Source organism: Nyctereutes procyonoides, unplaced genomic scaffold (assembly GCF_905146905.1).
Source record: "Nyctereutes procyonoides isolate TBG_1078 unplaced genomic scaffold, NYPRO_anot_genome, whole genome shotgun sequence".
NCBI lineage: Eukaryota > Metazoa > Chordata > Mammalia > Carnivora > Canidae > Nyctereutes > Nyctereutes procyonoides.
In genome coordinates this window covers 33,078,019-33,101,230 of record NW_026575146.1, presented here as the reverse complement: position 1 = coordinate 33,101,230, position 23,212 = coordinate 33,078,019, and the positions used below count along the sequence as shown (strand labels likewise).

Genomic DNA, 23,212 nt, shown 5'->3' with positions numbered 1-23,212 from the left:
GCCTTCGCCAGCCACCCCCGGGGCCCCCGAGGGCTCGTCCCCGCACGTCTGGGCCAGCTCGCTTCCTCTACGAGTAATGGTCTTCTTAACTTTTAGCCCTTGTATGTTTTGGTCATAGTTTTTTTTTTTTTTTTCCCACTTATATGAGCGTTCCTAGATGCTCTAAATTAGTCTTGCCTAATGCTTAAAAGTGTCTTAAAGTCTCTTTTCAACTGTGGGTTTGTCTTCTGCCCCTTTCTTTTCCTCACAGTTTGTCTATTGAGGAGGAACCCGGACCCCTGACTTGTTGTTTTACTCTCGTCTGCATTTTAGGGTTGGTGTACCAGGGTCCTCTTCACCTAAACACTCTCTTCCGATTTTGTTTGTAAACTGGCAGCCACACCCAGAGTCCAGTTTGATCCTTTGGCAGTGTTGCAGGGGGCGCCTGGTATGGTTACAGGAGGCACACCATGTCTCTCTCTTTCTCACTTTTTTTTTTTTTTTTTTTTGGTGATCTTCATAGCCATCGATGCTTCGTGCCTCTATCAATTGCTGCAGGCTGCAAGTTGTAATATGCTAATTCTGTTATTTATTTGTATTAGTTTAGTTAAGGAAGAGATACTTTTCGTCTACCTGTCACTACCCGGTGACGTACTTCATTAAGGAAAGGGAGGATAAATGCTCTCATCTCTGCTTTAGTTATTGGCTTTCAATATAATGAGTTGATTATCATTCTCTGAAGGTGATGGATTCTTCTATTATTATTATTATTATTATTATTATTATTATTATTATTATTTTATTATGAACTCATGGACTTAAACCTATTTAATTGACTTCAATATTTTGTAATTTTTACTATTATTACTATTATTAAAACTCAGACGGCCCCATCTTTAGGCAGTGAGAACCTCTTCAAGCTGGCTCCAGAGTTCTCCTGGTGTGATGTCAGTAGTTTTTGGTAATTCCCTGCTGTCTGATATTGTGAGATGCTGCATTGTCATTTTGTACGCTTTCCTCACCAGACCCAGTGCCCTGGCCTGCTTTTAGTAAAGACATTGTATTCCGTGATGTGGATTCTCATTTTGTTAGACCTTTTCTGTGAACAGAACTAAGGTAGAATGTGTCTTTAAAGATAAAATAGCAATGAGTTCTTATTGATATTTCAAGTTCAAGCTTAAAGATTTTCACTTAATGTTTTCTCTATTACGATTTGTCAGCTTTGGCTTCTTTTTCCCTTGCTACTAACCTCGGTTCTCAGTGACACAGCGGAAGGGAGAATTAGAATACTCTGTAATTCCTCGTTTTTAGACTCTGATGTCATTTTGGATCCTCGTACCATCTAACTCCTAGCATAGAACCATTGCCACTATACTGTCTCTCGTACAGCCCGTTTACTTAGTTCCACAGGCAACTGTGTTTTTAATGATCACCATCAGCCTGTACCTCATGTTTTCCCAGTAACATTAGTTGGTTGAAGGTCATTTTCTAGTAGGATTAGCCTACTTTTTAGTAGGTTCAGGATTAGCCCATGGAACTAATATTCCCTGAGTTCTGGGACGTTGATAACAGTTTATATGTGCCTTTGATTAGTTTTTTGTGTGCCCTCGATTCTTTTCATTTTTAAGATTTTATTTAATTATTTGAGAGAGAGAGTGCGACCATGAGCAGGGGGAGGGGTGGAGGGAGAGGGCCAGAACCCCAAGCCGACTCCGTGCTGAGTGTGAGCTGGATACGGGGCTCGATCTCACGACCCTGAGATCATGACCTGAGTTGAAATCAAGAGTCAGATGGTTAACCGACTGAGCCACCCAGGAGTCCCTGTGCCCTTGATTCTTAAGTCAGTTTTGCAGGATATAAAATCCTTTGTTCACATTTTCTTTCCTTGAGTAACTTTAGTATGTTACTTCATTTCATTCTGGCATAAAGCCTTGCTATCAAAGCCTGATATTATTTGTTTCCTTTAATTCATTTATCTGCTTTTTCTAGATATTCATAGGATTTTTTCCTGTTTTTTATTTTTTTTTAAAGATTCTAATTTTACCAGAATATGTATTACTGTATCATTCTAGGCTACTGTTCTCAGGTATGGGGTATGTTCTTCCAATGTGTATTTACAAAACCTTCTTTTTCAATTTTTAGAAAGTGCTCTTAATTATGACTTTCGTACTTTTTTTTGTTTTGTTTCCTTCCTTCTGTATGGACTTGTGTTATCTCTATATTTGATCTTCTTTGCATTCCATCATTAATAGTCACTTTCTCTGAAATCCTTTTTATTCTCATTTTAAATGAAGTCCCTTTCCCCCCCACATTCTATTTTGCTTAAGACATCACCTGTTGATTTTATTTCCTCTGGTTAATCAGATTTCTAATATTACTTTTTTTCTTTCATTTCATTTTTTTCTTTCATTTCTAATTTTTTGAGTTCTGTCATCTTATTTATGAGTTTAATAATATTAGTTTATATTATTCTTTCATGTCATGAGTCATTTTCTTAATGTGTTGTAGCATGGCTTGAAATATTAGGTTTCAGTTTTGATGTTTTGTGGGCATATTTTCCTGACTTTCCCAGGGACTCTGGGATTTGTACTCTGCTCCTTTTCTATTTTAGACTTACAATAATTTTATGTTGGATTTGACCTTGATACTTTTAAGTTGTTCATTTTTATGTGAGTTGTGTTGTCTTGAAATTTAAAAATGAGATGTGGAGTTCAGGAAAACTTCCCCGATTTCAAGAATCACCTCTTTTGTTTCTGTGAATTATGTCTTGCTTTTCTGGGATTTCTTGATTTTGTTCTCATCTCTACTTTGTCTGGACCTTTTTTCCCCTTACCTTCCCTTGTTGTTTCTTCTGTTTTTTATGTGGCAGATTCAGGAAGAGTGAAAAGTCATCCCACTGCCACCAAGTTGCTGGAATCCCTCAAATGTAATAGTTTAATTGTTTTGGTCTCTTTGCTCTACTCCCCTCTTAATGTGAATGGTATAGTTTTATAATTGTAAACTCACAAGCTTTATATTCTCCATTTTCTCTGGTGTAGTTTGAGGCAACCAGCTAATACCATTCTTTATATTCTTTAGTTTGCCTAAAATATTTTAAGGTCACAAATACCTGGTCACCCAGAACTTTACCTTCTATAGATATTTGATTAGGGATATCTCACAGTAATATTTTGGATCTCTTTATTACATCATGCCATGGATTATTATTGCCTCTAAATCTAATCAGGTCTAGAGAGCCACTTCTAGGAAATCCAGAACCAAACCAGATCAGAAAACACATCCTTAAAAAAAAAAATCTGTCTTCCAGAAGCATTTCTGGTAACAAAGCCATCTGTATCAGTCAGTGTTCAGACATTAAACGCGTATGCCTGTGTGTGTCTACACACACACACATATGTTTTTCTTTTTTTTTTTTTTTAATCCAAAAAGGATTCATTACAAGGAATTGGTTCATGTGACTGTGGGGCTGGTGAGGCAAGTCTGAAGTTAGCAGGTCAAACCCTTGGGAAGGATATTCAGGCACAAACTCAGATTGCTGCTTACTGGTGGAATTTCTTCAACTTTAGGGAAGCCTCAGCTCTGCTTTTAAAACATTTCAATGAATTGAATCAAGTCCACCCAGATTATCTAGGATAATTTCCTTGACTTAGTGTCAATTCGGTTATAGACTTCAATTCTATCTCCAAAATCCCTTTGCCAGGACACCTAGTTTGATTGAATAACTTGGGACTGTGTGTAGCCTAGACAAGTTGAATGATCAAAAGACCATCACAGTTATTAAATGTGTTATGTACCTAGATATTGTTTTGATTATTTTCTTTGTTATATTGCTATTATTAGGATTTGCAAAGAGAACTTTTGTACAATTATCTCATTAATATTTTCACCATGTGTGTTGCATAGCAGGTACAAATAAATACCCGCTCCCCCCCCCAATTTTAGATTAAAAGTGGAGATGTGAGATATAATGAGAATTGTGAAGATAATAAATGATTGTTTCAGGACTGGAACCTAGGGATCATCTTCCATCAGGCATGGTTCAGTCCATTTACTCATGCTCCCTGTATGTTGCTCCTCATACCACAAGGCTGCAAAGACACCTGTGCTTCGTAGATTAAAATGTTTTTTTCTTATTTAATAGCTGAATTTACATTTTGTTACACTTGGTTAATGATTGATTCTAGTAGTTTGTTATTCCCAGTACATTTTTACCCTGCATTTTAAAGTCAGAATTATATCTGCCACCTTTTTTTCCTGTGTCAAGTACCATTCGCCTTCTTCAGTCCTTTCATTGCCAAATGGCAAATATGTTGGCCAACTTAGTATTGTCATTTTAGTGTAGTTTTCCTAGGAGAACACTATGTTTTTATTAAATGCTTAATCTGTTGAAATAAATATAATAATTTCTAATGGACATAAATAAGTTTATCTCAAAGCAGTAATGTTTCTAATTTTAGAAATGTCTAAATTTCTAAGCCTTTAATTTTGTCATTAAAATCTTTTGTGTTTCTAAAATTCTTGGTTTAACTGCTTAATAATAATAATAATAATAATAATAATAATAATAATAATAACAAAAATAATAATTCATGAGAAAGAAAAAAGCATTCATATAGTAGACAAGTCCTGGTAAAGAACCCTCAGTTCCTTGGGATTAATTTGGCTGGATTGTTGTATGATTCACTTCAACCTTAGTTAATTATATTGTGCATATTTACTTTGAGTTTAGTTCTGGACAAAAGGGCAAGTACTGACAAATCATATGCCATCCTCTTAGTCCTCTTAATATATTCAACAGGAACCTAAATACCAAATGTAGGGAAACAGTTTCCCTCTTAACAATTTCTCTGGCTCTAAGAGGATGGAGGGATCATATATCATCATGTGCCCACAAAAGGCAGTGAAAAATAAATAAAACGATAAATGTAATTTAATTTTTTCTTCAAGTCAACAGAGTGAAATAATCCCTGCAAGTATTCGAAGAGCTACATTATTTAATTTTAAATTAAATTGGATTAATTCTGTTTCTCAAGCTTTGAAAAGAAAAGCTGAGAGAAACTGTCATATTTTTAACTTTAGGAGTTCAAGCCGAAAGTGGTATAACACCAAGTGTATTGTGTCCCTTAACAGGAAGTCCAGAAAGAACAAAGGGGGTCTAGCAGTGGTTGATGCCATTTCAGACACTTGATCAAGAACTTGATTCTGTCTTTCTCCTCAATGTGCCATCCTCGGTGTGTCACCTTTTCTCTCACATTGACCAGTCCGCTCTTGTAGTTTTAGGCATAACATGGAGAAAAAGGAAAGAGGACCCACTGTGTCTTCTCTTGAGACGTGATAACCTTTCTAGAAGTGAATTGGCCTGTTTCTGTCGAATCTCATTGGCCAGAATCAGGGTACATACCCATTTTTAACACTTTCACTATTATTAGGAATAGAACCTCCATGATTGCTTTCTACCAGTGTGTCTCAAGCTGTAATGTCTTGACCCATTAACCTAGGGATCTTGTGAAAATGTGGATTTTGATTCAGTAGGTTGAGAGTGATCTCTAGACTTAGTATTTGTAACAGTTTGACAGGTAATTCTGATCCTGCTGGTCTGTAGAGCATACTTTGAGTATAGGAGGTTTGACTAATAACCTGGCTATTATAGATGTTGAGAATTAACCAATATTATCACTACACTACTTTAAGCCAGAAACTGAACTTGTCAGATAAACACTGCCTATGGCCTGCATGAGGAAGCTTACTTAAAGAGAGAGGTAATAATACTAGGGAATGTCATGACTTGCCCAGGCTTATTTGGTAAGTGACAAGTCTCAGCAACCTGTACTGGAGACCTAGCAAATAAGAAAGCATTATGAGGATATGGGAAGTCGGGGAGAGAAAAAGGCAACATGTTAGGTCATAATCCTTGGATCATATAATTTTGTGGTTCATTTCTCAGAGTTGGGGGTACTTAAAATGAAGAAATCATATAAAAAAAACTTTAAAGCAAGCTAAAGAGCCTGGGACTGAAGAATATAAAAGCAGAAAACTATATGCAAACACGGCTGCATAAGGGAGAAATTGACATTCTTTTTTTCTTCTTTCATAGCACTGCCCATTCTGCTAAATTGATAGTTTGTAGTCAGGCAAAGGTCTATTATTTTGGATTATAAAAGAAGAGTTATCATTATTTTTGACTTCTCAAACGTACATGTCATCATTTGCTACTTTTAACTGTAATGCATTACTGGAAGCTGAGTAAATAATGCAATGCCTAGTATAGTAGATTATATTTCTCATTGGTACAATGCATTAATCAAGGCTTTACAATAAACAACCAATTCATTGGACTAGGCCTATAATATAAGTGAATAAAAGCAGCTTTGGTTTAGGTTAGAGGAAATACTGCTGGATTTTGTGTCATTAAGCCTGGTTTTGAGTTTTAATCCCACTACTAAGAGGGTACATATCACATTTCTAATCTTTCTGAATCCTGATTTTATGATTTTTAAATGGGAATAATTATCACATAGTTTTTTTTTTTTTTGAGATAGCAGCAGTAGAACCAAGATAATAGCCTATATACCATCTGGCACATGGAGGCACTTATTAAATGGTATTGAAGATAAGCCTAAGTATTAGGAGGGTATAACGGTATGATGAGTGGTTGTTGTTAATTCAAAAAATGAATACCATGTATAGCTACTGTGCCCTTTAATTATATAAATAATGTATATCCTATATAGGCTTATATATTTTGCAGTTATATTAACATATTAATAAACACAAATATAAACATAATGTAATATAATCGGCTTTGTGTACTCCTGAATCATCTTAAGTAGGCCCTAAATGTCTCGAAGTTAAGGTATTGTTCAGAAATAGCTTGGCATAAATGATCTCCAGATGCTTTTGAGGTTCTATGTTTATGTAGCTTCTCTTTATTATTATTTTAATTAATGGTTAGTATATTTTTGTTAGAATAATTTATAAAAGCCTAAGGAAGTCTTACATGATCCCTGTCTCTGAAAACATCAGTGAATTTAATTCATTTTAACCAAGAACTTGAGCACTTATTAAAAAAAGATAATACATGTGATGGCATGGAAGAAAAAAAAATATATGTATATACATACAAATAAGACTAGAAAACCTATCTTTAGGGTGATTTCAGTATACAAAGAGGGGAAAAAAAGTATGTATATCTATCTAGATCTAGGCCTAGACATATATAGAGAAAAAGAATATATTAGAAGAAATTCAAGATAGAAAAGCCAGTCATTGAGACTTTGATGTCTGGTTGCAAAGTAAAGGATCAAGTAAGGTCTCATTGAAAATGCAGAGGATTGAAGGAATGGGAGAACCACATGGTCCATTGTGGTTCTAGAGGAAACTGTTGTAGCAGGGGAACTTGGTTGTTCTATGATAGTAAAAGAGGCTGTTGGGCATCACTGAGGCCAGGGTGAGTTTTGGGATCACGATAATATTCACAGGACTATGGTGGAAAGGACATTTTTGCCCGATAGATAACTGTGATGGGAATGATACTTGGGCATGCTCAGAATTCCCGAAGATGAGACGTAGGTGAGTGGGATTGTGGTGGAGTGGTCCGCAAGGGATGGACTGGTTAATGGTGGCCTTCCCTGAAAGAGAGTAAGGCCATAGAAGAAAAGTTTGAAGGAAAGTGGTATTGTGAGATGAATGGCAATTAAGGTGGAAAGATGAAATAATGATGATTGAGACGGAAACACTGAGGGTACTTAGAATCTCTTCCCAGAAGAAGATGGGCTTTTGAAAGGCACAGCATTAAAAGACATGGGTGTGTGTGTGCATGCACAAGGTAATTCAGAAGGTAGGGCGGCCACCGGACTTGGCTGGTCTTGAAGAGCTGAGAAATATAAATGGCAGAGAGGAAGGTGGCCAAAGGTTGAGGGCACCACTGGAGGGATAAGTTAGAGGAAGAGGAAGTGAGAGTACTTGCAGGTATAAAAAGTGCCTTCTGGTTAGAAAGACCTTATCAAGGGATGTAGTAATTGAAAAAAGGGGAGCCAGAAAGGTGCATATGTAATGGGCCTTGTTTGTGTGGTTTGTAGGGAAAGAGAATCTAGACTTGATTTTATGGATTTATATCTTTTAGGGCTTCTGAATATAAGCTGCGTTTTCTCTTCACTATTGTTCAGGAGAATGATCAGAGATCTTAGTGCAGAAATCATGGGATAGGTGGGTAAGGAAAGAATTAACAATAAGCTGAATGAATAAAATATGGTAAAATTGTAGTTGGAACTTTGGGTCCTTAGGTAAATGTGTGTGTGTATGCATAGGCATACGCACATATATACCACATAGTATGCACAAACGCATTGTTTCAGATGTGGAGAGGAGAGTTTACAGGTTCAGTGGGTTTTAGGATTTAAAACTTAATCACAAAAGTAATAGAATGATCCTTTTATTATTTACTCTTCTAAAAAATGTATTTCAGCCATGAAAAAGTTATGGAAAACAGTAAGGACCACTAATGTACCCACCACTCGAATTTAAAAGAAGTTGACATTTTGCACTTTTATTTCATGTATTAATTTTTGTTAAGGAATTTTATCTGGGGTTTAAACATGTATATGTGTATTTCACACCAGAGGAATAGTGGAGCTGGTTGGGATTGCTATTACTGATTTTTCAGTAATTTTAGGAGTCAAATGATGTTACACAGGCAATTTGAAAGTGGCCACAGTGGGAGTATTTACACCACAGAAATTGAGCCACGATACAAATCAACAGTTTATTATTTTTGGTTAAGAGCTAGCTCTTCAGCATTTTGCCAGCACACTGCTGGTCTTAGTTTGCATAAACTTCTACGTTGTATTTTATTGAATAGATAAATCTCAGTTGACTTATCCACTATTCAGGAAAATTTGGATCTCTCCCATATTTAACTGTCCCCATATTGCAATGGTTCTGAGTTCAACATTCCCGTGCGTATCTCCTTGATCACGTGCAAAAGTGTTTCAAATGTCGAAATGCAGAAGTGGGACCGCTGGGTGCTAAGGAATTTCCGTCTTCAAATTTACTAGATAGTAGCAAATTATCTTCTAAAATGAGTCTAACATTTTGAACTTCCATTAATAATTTTAGGGGTTTTGTTTTCCACATCTAATAATAGGAATTGATGTTTTAAGTCGTATGAAAGGACACCGGGGATATTTAGCATTTCACCAACAAGAGATGAGGTTGAGGCTCCTGACCCATTCTTTCTCATCGTTACAACTTTTCTTTGCCCTTTGTGCTGTCTTTGACATATGGACATTTTAAAATTTAGGCTGAGGATCTCTTTTCTTGGTTATTAGACAAACACATTTTCTCTTTTTTATAGCCTATCCACTTTTTGATAGGGTTGTTTGTCTTTTTTCTTATTGAACTGTAGAAGATCTTTACATAACCTGGCTATTTATCTTTTGATGGATTATTTCCATGACAAATATCTTATCACAGTTCATGGGTTTTTTTTTCCCCCACTTTATTTATGATGTCTTTCAACATACAGAAGTTATAAATTTTATTATAGTTGACTTTTTCAACCATCTCCTTTATAGCTTACACTTACTGGTCTTGTGTGAGGTACCCTGATATCATAAATATGCTTTTCAGTATTTCATTTTGTAAGTTGACAGATATGCTATTAGCATTTAGGTTCTTTTGATTACTTTTCTTAAATGGTATAAATTGGCTGTCATTAGTGCCAAAGAGATAAAGTTTGCAGAGTACAGATTTTGGTTTGACTCTAAATTATTCATCAGTATTTTATTGTCATTCTGTGGCAGATCACATGCTACACATTTCGAATACTAAGTTGCATTGGGCATCGTCTTGGTCTTCCCATGGGGACAAACCTATTACATAGCACATGCAGTATAGAATAAGGGCTAAAAGAAGTCCCCCTACGTATACTCAAGGAGGAGGAGGGCAATGAATCATATGCCAAGGGGCCATTAACTGTTCTGTTAATTCATATATTCTGAGCTAATAACAATTTCGTGGAAAATAGAAGTAAGCTATAATGCCAGTGCTATGCCCCTAACGGATACCAAAGTTTATTTCCATGCTTTTTGGGGGTTGAATGATAGTGGTAAAAATTTGTGGGGCTACCTAGACGTTTTCCTCCTAATTTAGGAACAAGAATAATTTATCACAGAAATTGGTTGCGAAGATGCTTTAGATTTATGGAAATGTTAAGAACCTGTTTCTTAACGATTGGTTTCTTCTTGCAGAGACGAAATGGAGAAGATATCCCAGTAGCCCAGACTAAGAACATCAATCACAGAAGATTTGCTGCTTCCTTTAGATTGCAGGAAGTGACAAAAACTGACCAGGATCTGTATCGCTGTGTAACTCAGTCAGAACGAGGTTCCGGGGTGTCCAATTTTGCTCAACTTATTGTAAGAGGTAAGGTTGGTTGCTTTGCTTTCACTTCATGAAATTGCTTGGCTTCGTTAGAACAAAAGCAGCCTTGTAGATATTTTGACTGATTTTTTAACCTGTTGCTCTTCATCTCAAGTCACTAAAAAAATTATATAAAAGTTCTGCTGATGTCCTCAGGTAAAGTAAGACAGTTGTATTATCTGTCGAACAAGGTTTTAACAAGTGTTTCCCATAGAATGGAATCTATTTTAAATTTTTTTTTATTTTTTATTTATGATAGGCACACAGTGAGAGAGAGAGGCAGAGACATAGGCAAAGGGAGAAGCAGGCTCCATGCACTGGGAGCCCGACATGGGACTCGATCCTGGGTCCCCAGGATCGCGCCCTGGGCCAAAGGCAGGCGCCAAACCACTGCACCACCCAGGGATCCCGAATGGAATCTATTTTAAAAAGCTCTAATAAGGTGAACCATGCAAAACACCTTTATTCCTTGGGACGCCTGGGTGGCTCAGTGGTTGAGCATCTGCCTTTGGCTCAGGGCGTGACCCCGGGGTCCCAGGATCAAGTCCCACGTCGGGCTCCCCGCAGGGAACCTGCATCTCCCTCTGCCTGAGTCTCTGCCTCTCTCTCTCTCTGTCTCTCATGAATAAATAAATAAAAATATTTTTAAAAAACACCCTTATTCCGGGATCCCTGGGCGGCGCAGTGGTTTGGCGCCTGCCTTTGGCCCAGGGCACGATCCTGGAGACCCGGGATCGAATCCCACGTCGGGCTCCCGGTGCATGGAGCCTGCTTCTCCCTCTGCCTGTGTCTCTGCTTCTCTCTCTCTCACTGTGTGCCTATCATAAATAAATAAAAATTAAAAAAAAATATTTAAAAAAAAAACAAAAACACCCTTATTCCATATTGCTACTGTCTAGTTTTCATGTTAATTTAGGCTTGCTTTTCTTGTTTAAAATAGTTCCACAGGTACAGCGTTTTTCTTCAAAGCACTGTAGCCATGAGATCAAGGCCAGAGTTTCTATTCCCATGTAGATCCGTAAATTTTAACAGAATCAAAACCCAGTGGTGGTGGATGTGAAGTTCACCAATTATGACCCCCTCGAGGATCTTAGAAAGTTAGACTTGCTAAGTGGTCCTCATTAATATTCTTTTTTAAAAAAATATTTTATTTATTTGAGAGAGAGAGAGAGAGAGCGAGCAAGCGAGAGCACACAAGCAGAGGGGGCAGGGGAAGCAGACTCCTCGCGGAGCAGGGAGCCTGATGTGGGACTCGATCCCAGGACCTTGAGGTCATGACCTGAGCCAAAGGCAGACACCTGACCGACTGAGCCGCCCAGGCACCCGCCTCATTGACATTCCTGCACACTAGAGTTGCCAGAGGAATTATGAGGGGTTATCACATATCAGTATATATCTGCGATGAATATTGGGAAACAAGCCCGAATGCACAATGTGTATTAACTTCATTCAGAAGTTACTGGGTTCCTGATATTATGGAATATACACACTGTTCCAGATTGTGGAGATAAAATTGTAAATAAAACGCAGAGCCCCCAACCATGTAGAGCTCAGCCCTGAGGGGTGTTAGGCACACCATGTGGAAGACTACTGAAAATGTAGCAGCAAATTATGGTATGTGTTATGAAGAAAAATAAACACTCAAAAAAGATGACGATTAAAATCTTAGTGACGGTGGTCCGGTGGCTGTGGAACGGAACCCTCAGACGTGAGGGATTGCTTATCTGTGTGAAAATTTAGAGGAATACAGCTCTGTTGAGTAGACTCAACAGAGTCAGCATCAAGCAATGGTGACACAGATGTAAATAAGTATAAACTACCAAGGTCTCCTCAAGTTGTTTAGGAGATCCTGGTGTGCCTGAGGGGCTCAGTCACTCAAGTGTCTGCTTTTGGCTCAGGTCGTGACTCCGGGGTCCTCAGATCGAGACCCACATCCGGCTCCCTGCTCAGCGGGGACTCTGCTTCTCCGTCTGCCCGTCCCCGTGCTTATGCTCATTCTCTCTCTCTCTCTCTCTCTCTCTCTCTCTCTCTCAGATAGATAGATAGATAGATAGATAGATAGATAGATAGATGATAGATAGGTAGATAGATAGATAGGTAGATAGATGATAGGTAAGTAGGTAGGTAGGTAGGTAGATAGGTAGATAGATAGATAGATAGATAGATAGATAGATAGATAATAGGTAGATAGATGATAGGTAAGTAGATAGGTAGGTAGGTAGGTAGATAGGTAGATAGATGATAGGTAGATAGGGAGGTAGATAGATAGATTAGATAGATAGATAGATAGATAGATAGATAGATAGATAGATAGATAGATAATAGATAGGTAGGTAGATAGGTAGATGATAGGTAGATAGGTAGAAAGATAGATAGATAGATAGATGATAGGTAGGTAGTTAGGTAGGTAGATAGGGAGGTAGATAGCTAGGGAGGTAGATAGATAGTTAGGTAGATAGATAACCAGCTAGCTAGCTAGCTAGCTAGATAAGTAGGTAGGTAGGTAGGTAGGTAGGTAGGTAGGTAGGTAGATAGATAGATAGATAGATAGATAGATAGATAGATAGATAGATAGGGAGGTAGATAATAGGTAGATAGATGATAGGTAAGTAGATAGGTAGGTAGGTAGATAGGTAGATAGATGATAGGTAGATAGGGAGGTAGATAGATAGATAATAGGTAGGTAGATAGTTAGGTAGATAGATAGCCAGCTAGCTAGCTAGCTAGCTAGATAAGTAGGTAGGTAGGTAGGTAGGTAGGTAGATAGGTAGGTAGATAGATAGATGATAGATAGATAGATAGATAGATAGATAGATAGATAGATAGATAATAGATAGCTAGATAGCCAGCTAGCTAGCTAGCTAGATAGGTAAGTAGGTAGATAGGTAGGTAGATAGATAGATAGATAGATAGATAGATAGATAGATAGATAGGGAGGTAGATAATAGGTAGATAGATGATAGGTAAGTAGATAGGTAGATAGGTAGATAGATGATAGGTAGATAGGGAGGTAGATAGATAGATAATAGGTAGGTAGATAGGTAGGTAGATAGGTAGATGATAGGTAGATAGGTAGAAAGAAAAATAGATAGATAGATAGATAGATAGATAGATAGATAGATAGATGATAGGTAGGTAGTTAGGTAGGTAGATAGGGAGGTAGATAGATAGGGAGGTAGATAGATAGTTAGGTAGATAGATAGCCAGCTAGCTAGCTAGCTAGCTAGCTAGATAAGTAGGTAGGTAGGTAGGTAGGTAGGGAGGGAGGGAAGGAGGTAGATAGATGATAGATAGGTAGGTAGATAGATAGGTAGGTAGGTAGGTAGATAGATAGATGATAGATAGATAGATAGATAGATAGATAGATAGATAGATAGATAATAGCTAGATAGCCAGCTAGCTAGCTAGCTAGATAGGTAAGTAGGTAGATAGGTAGGTAGGTAGATAGATAGATAGATAGATAGATGATAGATAGATAGATAGATAGATAGATAGATAGATAGATAGATAGATAGGAGTTTCGGAGATCCTAACAAGAAGGTCTAACCTGAACTGAGATTTATCCGACGCATCCAGGAAGGTCTTCACGAGTGAGGTTTCTTTGAGAGAGGATCTGAAGGTTGAGAAAGGTTGTCCAGGTGAGGGATGTGGATGTGGGGGCAGGAATGAGAGGTCCAGGGGCCAGCAGACGTGCCGCGCAGAGACCAAGGCACGTGTCAGGGCCTGGAGGCTGGAAGGAGAACATACGATCTATCCATCTTCAAGTTAATCTATCTTAAATGCTTGACATCCAGTGTCTTTTACACACATTATTTCATTTTAAGATTTACTTGATTTTTAATACTTTAACCTTTAATGCTTTAGAGAGAGGAAAATTGAAATTCAGACTATTTGGTAATTGCCCAGAGCCACAAAAATCTCATAATTGACTGAGTCAGAACTTAACCCTGTATTTCTCGAGTCCTGATGCTGGGCTCCTCCTTGTCCACCCCAGCTTTATCTCATGTTCTCGAGATTAAACAATGCTACCGGCCTTTGTCAGGCTTCTGTCTTGAGAGATCCTGTAGATTATTATTATTTTTTTTTAGAAGTCAATCTTTGTAGATTGGGTCTGACTCTGTAATAAATAAGACTTCTCTTGTGTCTCTAGAGTCTGCTCCTCTCATCTGCTCAACTTCATGAAATCACAGTCGCAGATAATTGAGTAATAGGAAAACAGGATAGTATCTTGGTGATCAGTGATGAGGCAAGGGACACAGGAGACAATTGTTACCTGTGAGATGCTGGTCTACCTGTCTCTCTTGAGCCTGCTGTAGCCCCTTTCTCACCTGAGCCCACGGTGGAAGGCCTGAGGGTCCCGGGGTGGTACTCCAAGTGGTTACTAGGCTATGGGGGCAGGACGTTGGGGGTGCTCTTGAGTTTCGGGGCTCGCCGATCCCGAAGGGTGCTCTTCTGTGCATTTGACGGCGGCTCTGCAGGGGCTGGTGGCCTTTAATGGTGCAGAGCGCACTTGACCACCTCGCGGTTACTCGTATGTGCGCGCGTGTACGCAGACAGGTGTGTATACGTGTGCGTCTCTATACACCTGCACACCCCTTTCTGAGGCAGTGGTCTTGTAGTGTATTCAGCACTTTATAGGAAGCACAGTTGAACTTTTTATCCGGGTGCTCCCTTTTAAAGTTCCCTTTCCTTTTCTTGGATAGTTGTCTTGTGTGTGTGTGTTTTAAAAGAAGAGATTTATTTTGGCGTTACAAGATCTCTCTTGTTTATCTGAATCAAATAGTAGATTTTATCACTTTATCAACACGTGGTTTACTTTTCCTGGAGACAAATGTGTGAAGGCTGCTCTAGGAGCATTACTTGTGCAATGCGTAGTTCAGGAAGTGGGAATCTTTGGATTTCATAGAAAAGTTTGACTTTTTTTCTTTTCCAAAGTTCGGCCATTTAACCTACATTTTATTTCGGGTTTTCTGTGATACCTGTGGGTTTGAAATACAGTGGTGCTTTCAGTTTTGCTATCCGGAGTCCAGTAACCTTTTAGAAACATACTTTGATAATTTTGGGGGGTTTCTTTTCTTTTCAACATATTTTAGGTGGTTATATCTCTAATACTTAGAGGTGATATTTTGCTCGTTGTTTTATTTGAAAGCAGATATGAAGCAATGCATTTTCTTGTTTGTCTAGATAAACCACCAAAGAAATATTGTTAACCAAAAAAACCCGCCCTTTGAGGTCAGCGATCCCGGTGCTAAAACAGTGCTGAGAATCAACCGTGGTGACAGGTCCTGTCTCTCATTGGCACTTTTAAAGCTGACATCCTGTTACTTCGATACAAAAGATGGTAATTTTAAAGGAAATTTTTGGGGCAGTGACATGAATAGTCTTTAATAAGAGCTGGCATAGAATTGCCTGTTGTCAAAAATGACCCAAGGGGAAGAGTTTATTAGTGCATTTTCTCCTAAACTGAAAGTGACAGGGCAGGCTTAAGGGCCTTTTGCTTCTGTTTGTTACAAATGAAAATTTCACTGCAAAATTCTTGTGTTGGAGAGTATTGATCTCTGCGTTCCCACAGCCAGAAGACAAAAAAAAATAAAAAATAAAAAATAAAAAGTATACCGGAACAGACTTTACTTTGTCATGACGTTAGCATTGCTTCCAGCCCATTTTGAGTAATGATAATGTCTTCAGCCTGTGGAAGCCCATCTTCATTGACAAAAAGTTTTTACAGAGATGAGATGAAGAGCAGATGTCTCTGCTCCATGTTTCTACAAAACTGAAGGGTAGAAAATGTGAAATACAGGTTGAAATGGTGTTTACAAGCTCTCAACGGAAAGCACTGACTTTGTGGCCTAAATTGTGTTACAGAGTCTCATCCTTTACCCCATTTGCAATCTTCTGCATTCCTTTCCGCGTCTCTAAATTAAAGGTCCTGTCCATCCTGACTGACTGACCCACACCAAACCTGTGAAGTCCTGTCTGCTGCCATTGATACTCCATTTCTATTCTTATCTGTTACTTAGGCTTCTCTATTTTTTTTTTATTGGTGAAACTCCAATCACATTTTAAGTTATTTAATGTGAAAAAAACACAGTTTTTTGTTGTTGTTGTTGTTGTTGTTCTTTGTCTCTGTTGTTGGCTTATTTTTTGAATTTTAATACCAACCACCAGCCATCATCAAAATGCTGTGGGTGCAAAGAATATTCAGTTTATATTTTTATCTATTCCTGATGAGTTCCCGGCGACCTTTAGCCGTGGAGTCGGTAGGGTGGATGTCCATCTACTTCCTCTGTGTAGTAGGTGAACCTCTAAAACGAATTTTGGTGTTTAAAATGACTAGGGGTTTGGATTGTTGTTGCTACTTCCCTTTGTAAAACAATGACTGACACCTAGCTTAAAAATAATGGTATTTACTGACTTTTGTACCTGGAAGGTACAGAGATAGGCTTTAAGAGGGTTGGTTCATTTAGTTATGAAAGATCCAGGTTCTTTCCAGTTCTCTCCACAGTGCATAGTTTTGTCTTCTGTCCTAAAGTAGGGTTTCCCCATGATCATAGGACAGCAGTGAACTTACATACGCCTTTGGTCTCATCTACCTGGGGATAGAGAGGTTAGCACCTCCCACAAGTATCAGAAATAGGATGGTCGCAAGTGGAAAGACAACTGGAATATCCAGTAGAGAACATTGGTACGTGGGATTCCAGGGCACAGTGTTATTCAGAGAGAGTTATTCTCTTAAGACAAGAACTTAGAAGAAGGGACAAGTGAATTTTGATTTGGACCAATACGTTCTATTCTAGCCTTTTTTGTATATGATGTGCAATCAGGTCTGAATCTTTCATTTTTAATGTTTTTATATTAGAAGCAAGGACATTTGGGAAGTGGAAAACATCACGTACTAATACTTCTGTTCTTTGGTGGTTAAAGGCTATGGAGCGTCTACACTAGTGATTTTTTTTTAAGATTTTATTTATGAGAGAGAGAGAGAGAGAAACAGGCAGAGGGAGAAGCAGGCTCCATGCAGGGAGCCCAATGCCGGACTCGATCCCGGGACCCCAGGATCACGCTCTGGGCCGAAGGCAGGCGCTAACCATTGCGCCACCCGAGCTGCCTGAGGATCCCTTTTCTTAACGGAGGCTTGAAGATCCTTTTTCTTTGCTTCTGTTGTGAAAACTAGTCACCTGGACAGGAAACTTGGAGTTATCTAGAAGAATTCAGTTTAAATATCTCTATCTTATAAATTCTGACCTGTAATGAAAATCTAAGAACACGTGAACTGACAACACACTAATTTCCCCCGACTATCCCTGTATAGTTAGGAAAGCACATGCCATCAGTGGGGGGAGGGAGGTGGGGGTGGGGGGCGGGTAACCAAATGTCTCAAATTTGGAGGAGACTCCAAATGTTGCATGTTTTAAAATTTTACTTTGCTACCCTTGAGTATGATAAAAGAAACATTTGGAGTCTCCTCTCATTCATTGTAGCTACTTGTAATGCAGGTGATTCAATGTACAAGGTGTCTGGTACATTTTTAAACTCTAAATGAGCAAAAGGATCCTCGATGTCCTCATTTCAGGTAGTGTGTTATTACAGAGACTCTGTTCTGTCTCCTTTTGTACGCCATTATCTCAAATACTTTTTCCTATTAATTCCCTCCTCTTGAGTTTTCTTAGGCAACTTCATGAAAATGGCAAAGTTCCGTGCTTGTTTTGCCCATGTGGTTATTTTCCTGTTATTTATTTTGTTTGTTTTAAAAATAAAAACGCAGTTGGAGTTCTTTCCCAAAGGATTTTTGAGTGTATTTTCATAGGTGATTCATGTGTTGAGCTCCACGTAATGTTTAGCAGTTGAGGTGCTGGTCACTGTTTGTTGTAGTGAATGTTTGTAGTTTGCTTTTGTTGGAGCTTACTTCTTAAGAATTTGAGAAGGATCAAAGAGGAAGCAGGACGATTTGCATGCCAAATAATTCTTTCTGTGAGCTCCAGGGAATTTGATTTCAGAGCCCTGTTCCTAGGCCTGTACTTTGCTTCTGATTCTCTCAGTTCTGTTCCCTTGGAGTTTGTGATAAATGTAATTTGGACCCATTTCTTCCAGAGGAGTTATGTCAACTTCAAGAGCTAACAGTGTCTTTGAAATTTATATTGCCCAACCTGCTGACTATTTTTCTTTCTCTTACCCCAAACCAAAAAGGAAGCAATGAAGTCAATTTGCAACTTCATTGGAAAATCAGCTAGCAGCCTTTACCGAGTAGTGAAAATGGTTAAGAAACAGGCACCAGGAAATTGTGAAGAAACAGCAGACATCGTTCCAGCTCTCAAGCAATTTATAATTAAATTAATTTTATAGGGGAATGTAGCATTGCCAAATATTTTGGCACAGATTTTTGACTTTGATTTTGGTCGCATTTCTAATTCCATAGGAAAAAATAAGATCTTGTAACAAATAGAAAATACCATACCTAAGTTGCTGTTCCATTCAAGCCCATTATTAAGGACAATTTTAGTAAATAATGTTGGACTGGGGGAGTCTTCTAGAATGTCAATTAAACAGAAGCTCTTTGGGTGACAGATTGTGAAATCAGTCAGTGAGGCAGGGAGTTAACTCCTAGTATTTTTAGGATGGCAGTGTAAGTGTTGCAGAGGGACTTGGGACATTACTTCAGTAGGTTGGGTTCTGGTCTGTTCTCCTCTCCCACGACTTCACCATCTGGAGAGTCAGTAGTTATAGGCCTCCCTGACCAGTGTATGACTGATGGGTGGGCTTTGGAGCTTAGCTTTTTAGAATAAACTGTTTACCACTGACGCCAGGTAATACACATCCTGACCGGTACAATGTCATCAGGAACCTGACTTACTAAGAAAACCAACTAAGAAATACGCAGCAAACAGAAAACACTTACAGAATGTTCGGTAGAAGTCAGATGCTCGGTGAAGCAGTGAAAACCAACTCATTCAACCAAGTGGATCATCGTACTGCAGAAAGCACTTTTCTTTCCATCTGGATTAATATAAATTATGTTATTTCCTTTTCTAAGAGACATTTAGTTTAGAAATAATGAAAAACAATCATAAAGTCAACACAAATAAGAACAGGTGAATATTTCTATTTTGTTAATCCTCAGAATGGACAGTGTTTCCTTTATAGTTACTAGCTTTTATAAAAAAAAAAAAGGAAAAGTACCATTTTGGTGCTAAAAGTCGGGTTTGAGGACTAAGAGCTGGACAGAGACTAAATAATTGTGACAAAATGTGGGCAGTTTTTATTAACACATAAGTCTGCGACAACCTCCATATATATATATATATATATATATATATATATATATATGCTTTTATCTTAGCTCTGATGTTCGTTTTTGGAGAAATCGTGGCTTTACAGATGTGTTCTCATCTCTTACCAGGTATAACGAAAGGGTTACTTCTAAATTTAGGATATAATTTGGAAGTTAACTGTTTTGCTCGCCATTTTCTGCTTTCTGAGCCTTAAAATAAAAATATTCTGTTGTCTCTCTGCAGCATTACATAATTTGGAATCGGATGTAGTGATTTCGGCACAGAATCTGTCATTGTGTTAAAACAAACAAACAACAAATGAATAGTTACCTGCTCCCTTGTTAGGGAGGAATTTTACCAACGTGGTTGTTTACATTTTCCTAATTGCCATTGGCATGTTCATTCATCTTCAAATACATATGGAGGAACCGTCGCTACTCTCATGGCACCGTGTTACTCCTCCCACAGTTTCCCTTCACATTAAGGGAGAAAAGAAATCAAATCTCTTTCCTGGTACAAAAAGCCTTAAATGAACTATCCCCTGAGTATCACTCAAAATCTATCACTCGCCTCCTGCCTCAATGTGCAGCAGACAAACTGACTTGCCACGCGCTCTCCTGCCGTAGGGCCTTTGTATTTGCTTTTCCTCCACTTGCACTTCTTTTTTTTTTCCCTCAAAGATATGCACGCTTTCATATTCTTACTTCATTCTAGTTTCTTCTCAGTTTTTTTTTTCCCCAAAATACCCGAAGGCCAAATGATACTTATTTTCTAGCATGGGAGAGAATTACCAATTTTGTTTTACAATTTTTTTTCTCCAAAACTATTTAGCTCTAAGTTTTCAGAAGATCTTTGCGTAAGACCTTCCATTAGTATGTGCAGAATGAGTATTTGTACAGGGCGGTAGTGTCAAGCATCTCTGCCTTTCGAGTGAGCCACAGTACACAGAACTATGTATATTGATGGCCTAGTTTATTCATAGGTCTCAATTTTATTACATATTCCTCTGGGTGCCCAGCACCTGCTTGGCCTCACCACCCTCACTTTCATCGTGTCACTTTAAAAGGCCTCCTCACGGCTCTGCCCACATCAGCGTTGCCCCCTTCAAGTCACTCTTCCCTTGGCAGGCAGACTGCTCATTCTACACAAAGTAAGACCATCCATGCTCCCCAGGTTCGGGTGGCTTTTGGTTGGCATGGCATAAATTCCAGCTGTCTCTTCCCAGCTCCAAGGCCTGCCTTCTTCTGGTTCTGCCCTCCTCTGCGGATCTTCACGAGACTCTCCTTTGCTCACCAGACTCTAGCAGCACTGGGTTGCCTTACTTGCTTACACAGCATGCTGTCTTCTATCTTACGACCTCTGCTTTTTCCGCCTGTAGTGTTTCTTCGTCAGTATTGTAGCTATATCTATGTTCTTAACATCTGCCTCCATCACTACATTGACAGAGTCCAGGACTATTTATTCCCTTTGCTCATTCACTATTGTGTCTCTGTAGCCAGCGCCATGGCCAACACCCAGCAGATGTAATCATTTAATTGTCGGACAACAGAAAGAACATGGGTTGCAGAATACCTTACAAAAGGCGTGGAATTACTGTGTAGAGCAGAGGAGGACAGCCTCATTATTGCCTTGCTGGGGCGGCAGGGAATGCACTGGAGGAGGACACGATGTTGCATCATAGTGGAAGGGCGGGATCTTGATGGTTGAAGATAAGGAAAGGAAATTTTAAGCAGAGGACATGGGAACACATATGTTCTTGTGGACAGTGTCAAATACTGGCTGTAGCATCGTGTTCTCCAGGGGGAAAGTCTGAGATGAGCCCAGAGGTGCACTGTGAGACTCCTTGTGGAGGAATGTGAATCTAGACTATTCATTACTATTACATTTTGTAATCCGATTTGGGGACTTTTGGGGGGTTTCAAAGTAGGTTACTCGTGTCTTGGTATCTGTTTCAGAAAACCAGGATGGAAAAAAAAAAAAAAAAGAAAAAGAAAACCAGGATGGGAGGTGATTTGGAGAACGGTAAAATCGCAGCAAGTCAGTTTAGGGGGCTCTGAGGGTCAGAAGAGCTTGAGATGCTGAGATGACCTTGAGGGAGTGTTTGGGGCAAAGAGCAAGTCACAGGTGAGAGATGATGACAGTGGGAGGGGTCAGCCTGAGGTACTAGGGAAATACACGGCGGAATGGAAAGAAATCAGGACTTGTAGAAAAACTTACTTAACAGCACAGATCAATTTCAGTTGTGAACTTTTGGTTGTGTTACTAGAGACCCAGTTTTAAAATCTTTAGGGATTCGAGAAAAGGCTTTGACTAATTGTAGGATGTTACTTGAATAGGGATTCGACACAAGATCAATTAAACACTAAGTGCTTAGTGCATAGAAACACTTGTGCATTTTGCAAGTTCCCATTTCATAGCCTTTAGCCAGTATTTTTATAGGTTTTCATGTTGTTAAACTTATGGATAAAGGCAGATGTATTCAATCAAATGGAAATTTTAGAAAGAGAACCCTGTTAAAGATAGCTTTTTTTCTTTATTCCTGACATTATCCATGTATAAAAAAATACATGTAAAACGTAGTATGTGTAAATATTCTTTTTTCGCTGCTGGTTCAGTGTAGATTTCTTTTTTTTTTTTTCAGTGTAGATTTCTGATTGAATCCGAGGCTAAGTGAAAATCTTTTCCTGTTGCATGTAAACACTTTGCACTTCATAGAAATGAGGCAAGCTCTCTAAAGACTTCACTTTCTCTGCTCTTCAGGATTTGATTGCCCCTGATAATAATGCTCCTCGACACACCTTTTCCTTGCATCAATTTTTTAAAAACATTGGGAGGAGGAAGATTTTCTTTCTAAGACTTTTGGCCAGCAGCATTTCTCAATCCTGAAAGAATGTCATTCACTGCAGCAGGTGGTTTAAAAATATTTGCTTTCAAGTAGATAAAGAGTTCTCATCTGCTACAATTTTCCTATCTTAAAACCCCCACCAGGTATGACATTTCTTTGTATTGTGCAGCAGTGTTAAAAAGTAGTTACCATGACCAGACTGGTTGATGCATGGTAATGATGAAAAGCAGGGTGTTTGGGATTCAACGTAGATGGCAGAAATGCAAGGTGTCAGAGAAGCCATATATTAAAGAGAATTTGAATTGGAAACCAAATCCCAATCTGCCACTGGGAACATTTTGATCATTTTGATTTATTAAACTTTTATAACAGCATTCAGATGGAGCGGAATTAAAACCCTTTAGTCTTGGATAGTTTATGGCATGCCAAGCACCAAGTAACTGGTATCATTTTTTGAAGGTTCTCTTAGCAATTGGTGAAGAAGGAAAAAAAAATGTGAGAGTTTTATTTTAAATGGCAGTTTTCACAAATATTATTGTATCTAACTTTAAGCCCTTCTCTTTTGTTTATATTGTGTTAAAGATAAACACCTGTTTTGCAATTTCAACATATTAAGTACCTTAAAGTTCTGGTGTTGACTATCCAACATATTTGAAACCGTGTAATAGATTTCATGTTGAAATCTTGCATTTGTACGCAT

The 23,212-nt window shown here is 38.5% G+C and overlaps 1 protein-coding gene across 2 annotated transcripts in view; it reads left to right on the top strand.

Annotated features, from left to right (window-relative positions):
• PTPRK (protein tyrosine phosphatase receptor type K) overlaps nucleotides 1–23,212 on the top strand; it is a 523,937-nt gene that overhangs the window by 285,718 nt on the left and 215,007 nt on the right. For both annotated transcript variants that reach the window (XM_055309658.1, XM_055309656.1), the window contains exon 6: nucleotides 10,227–10,401. In XM_055309658.1, coding sequence (XP_055165633.1) covers nucleotides 10,227–10,401 — 175 coding nt within the window. The remainder of the gene's footprint in view (nucleotides 1–10,226; nucleotides 10,402–23,212) is intronic.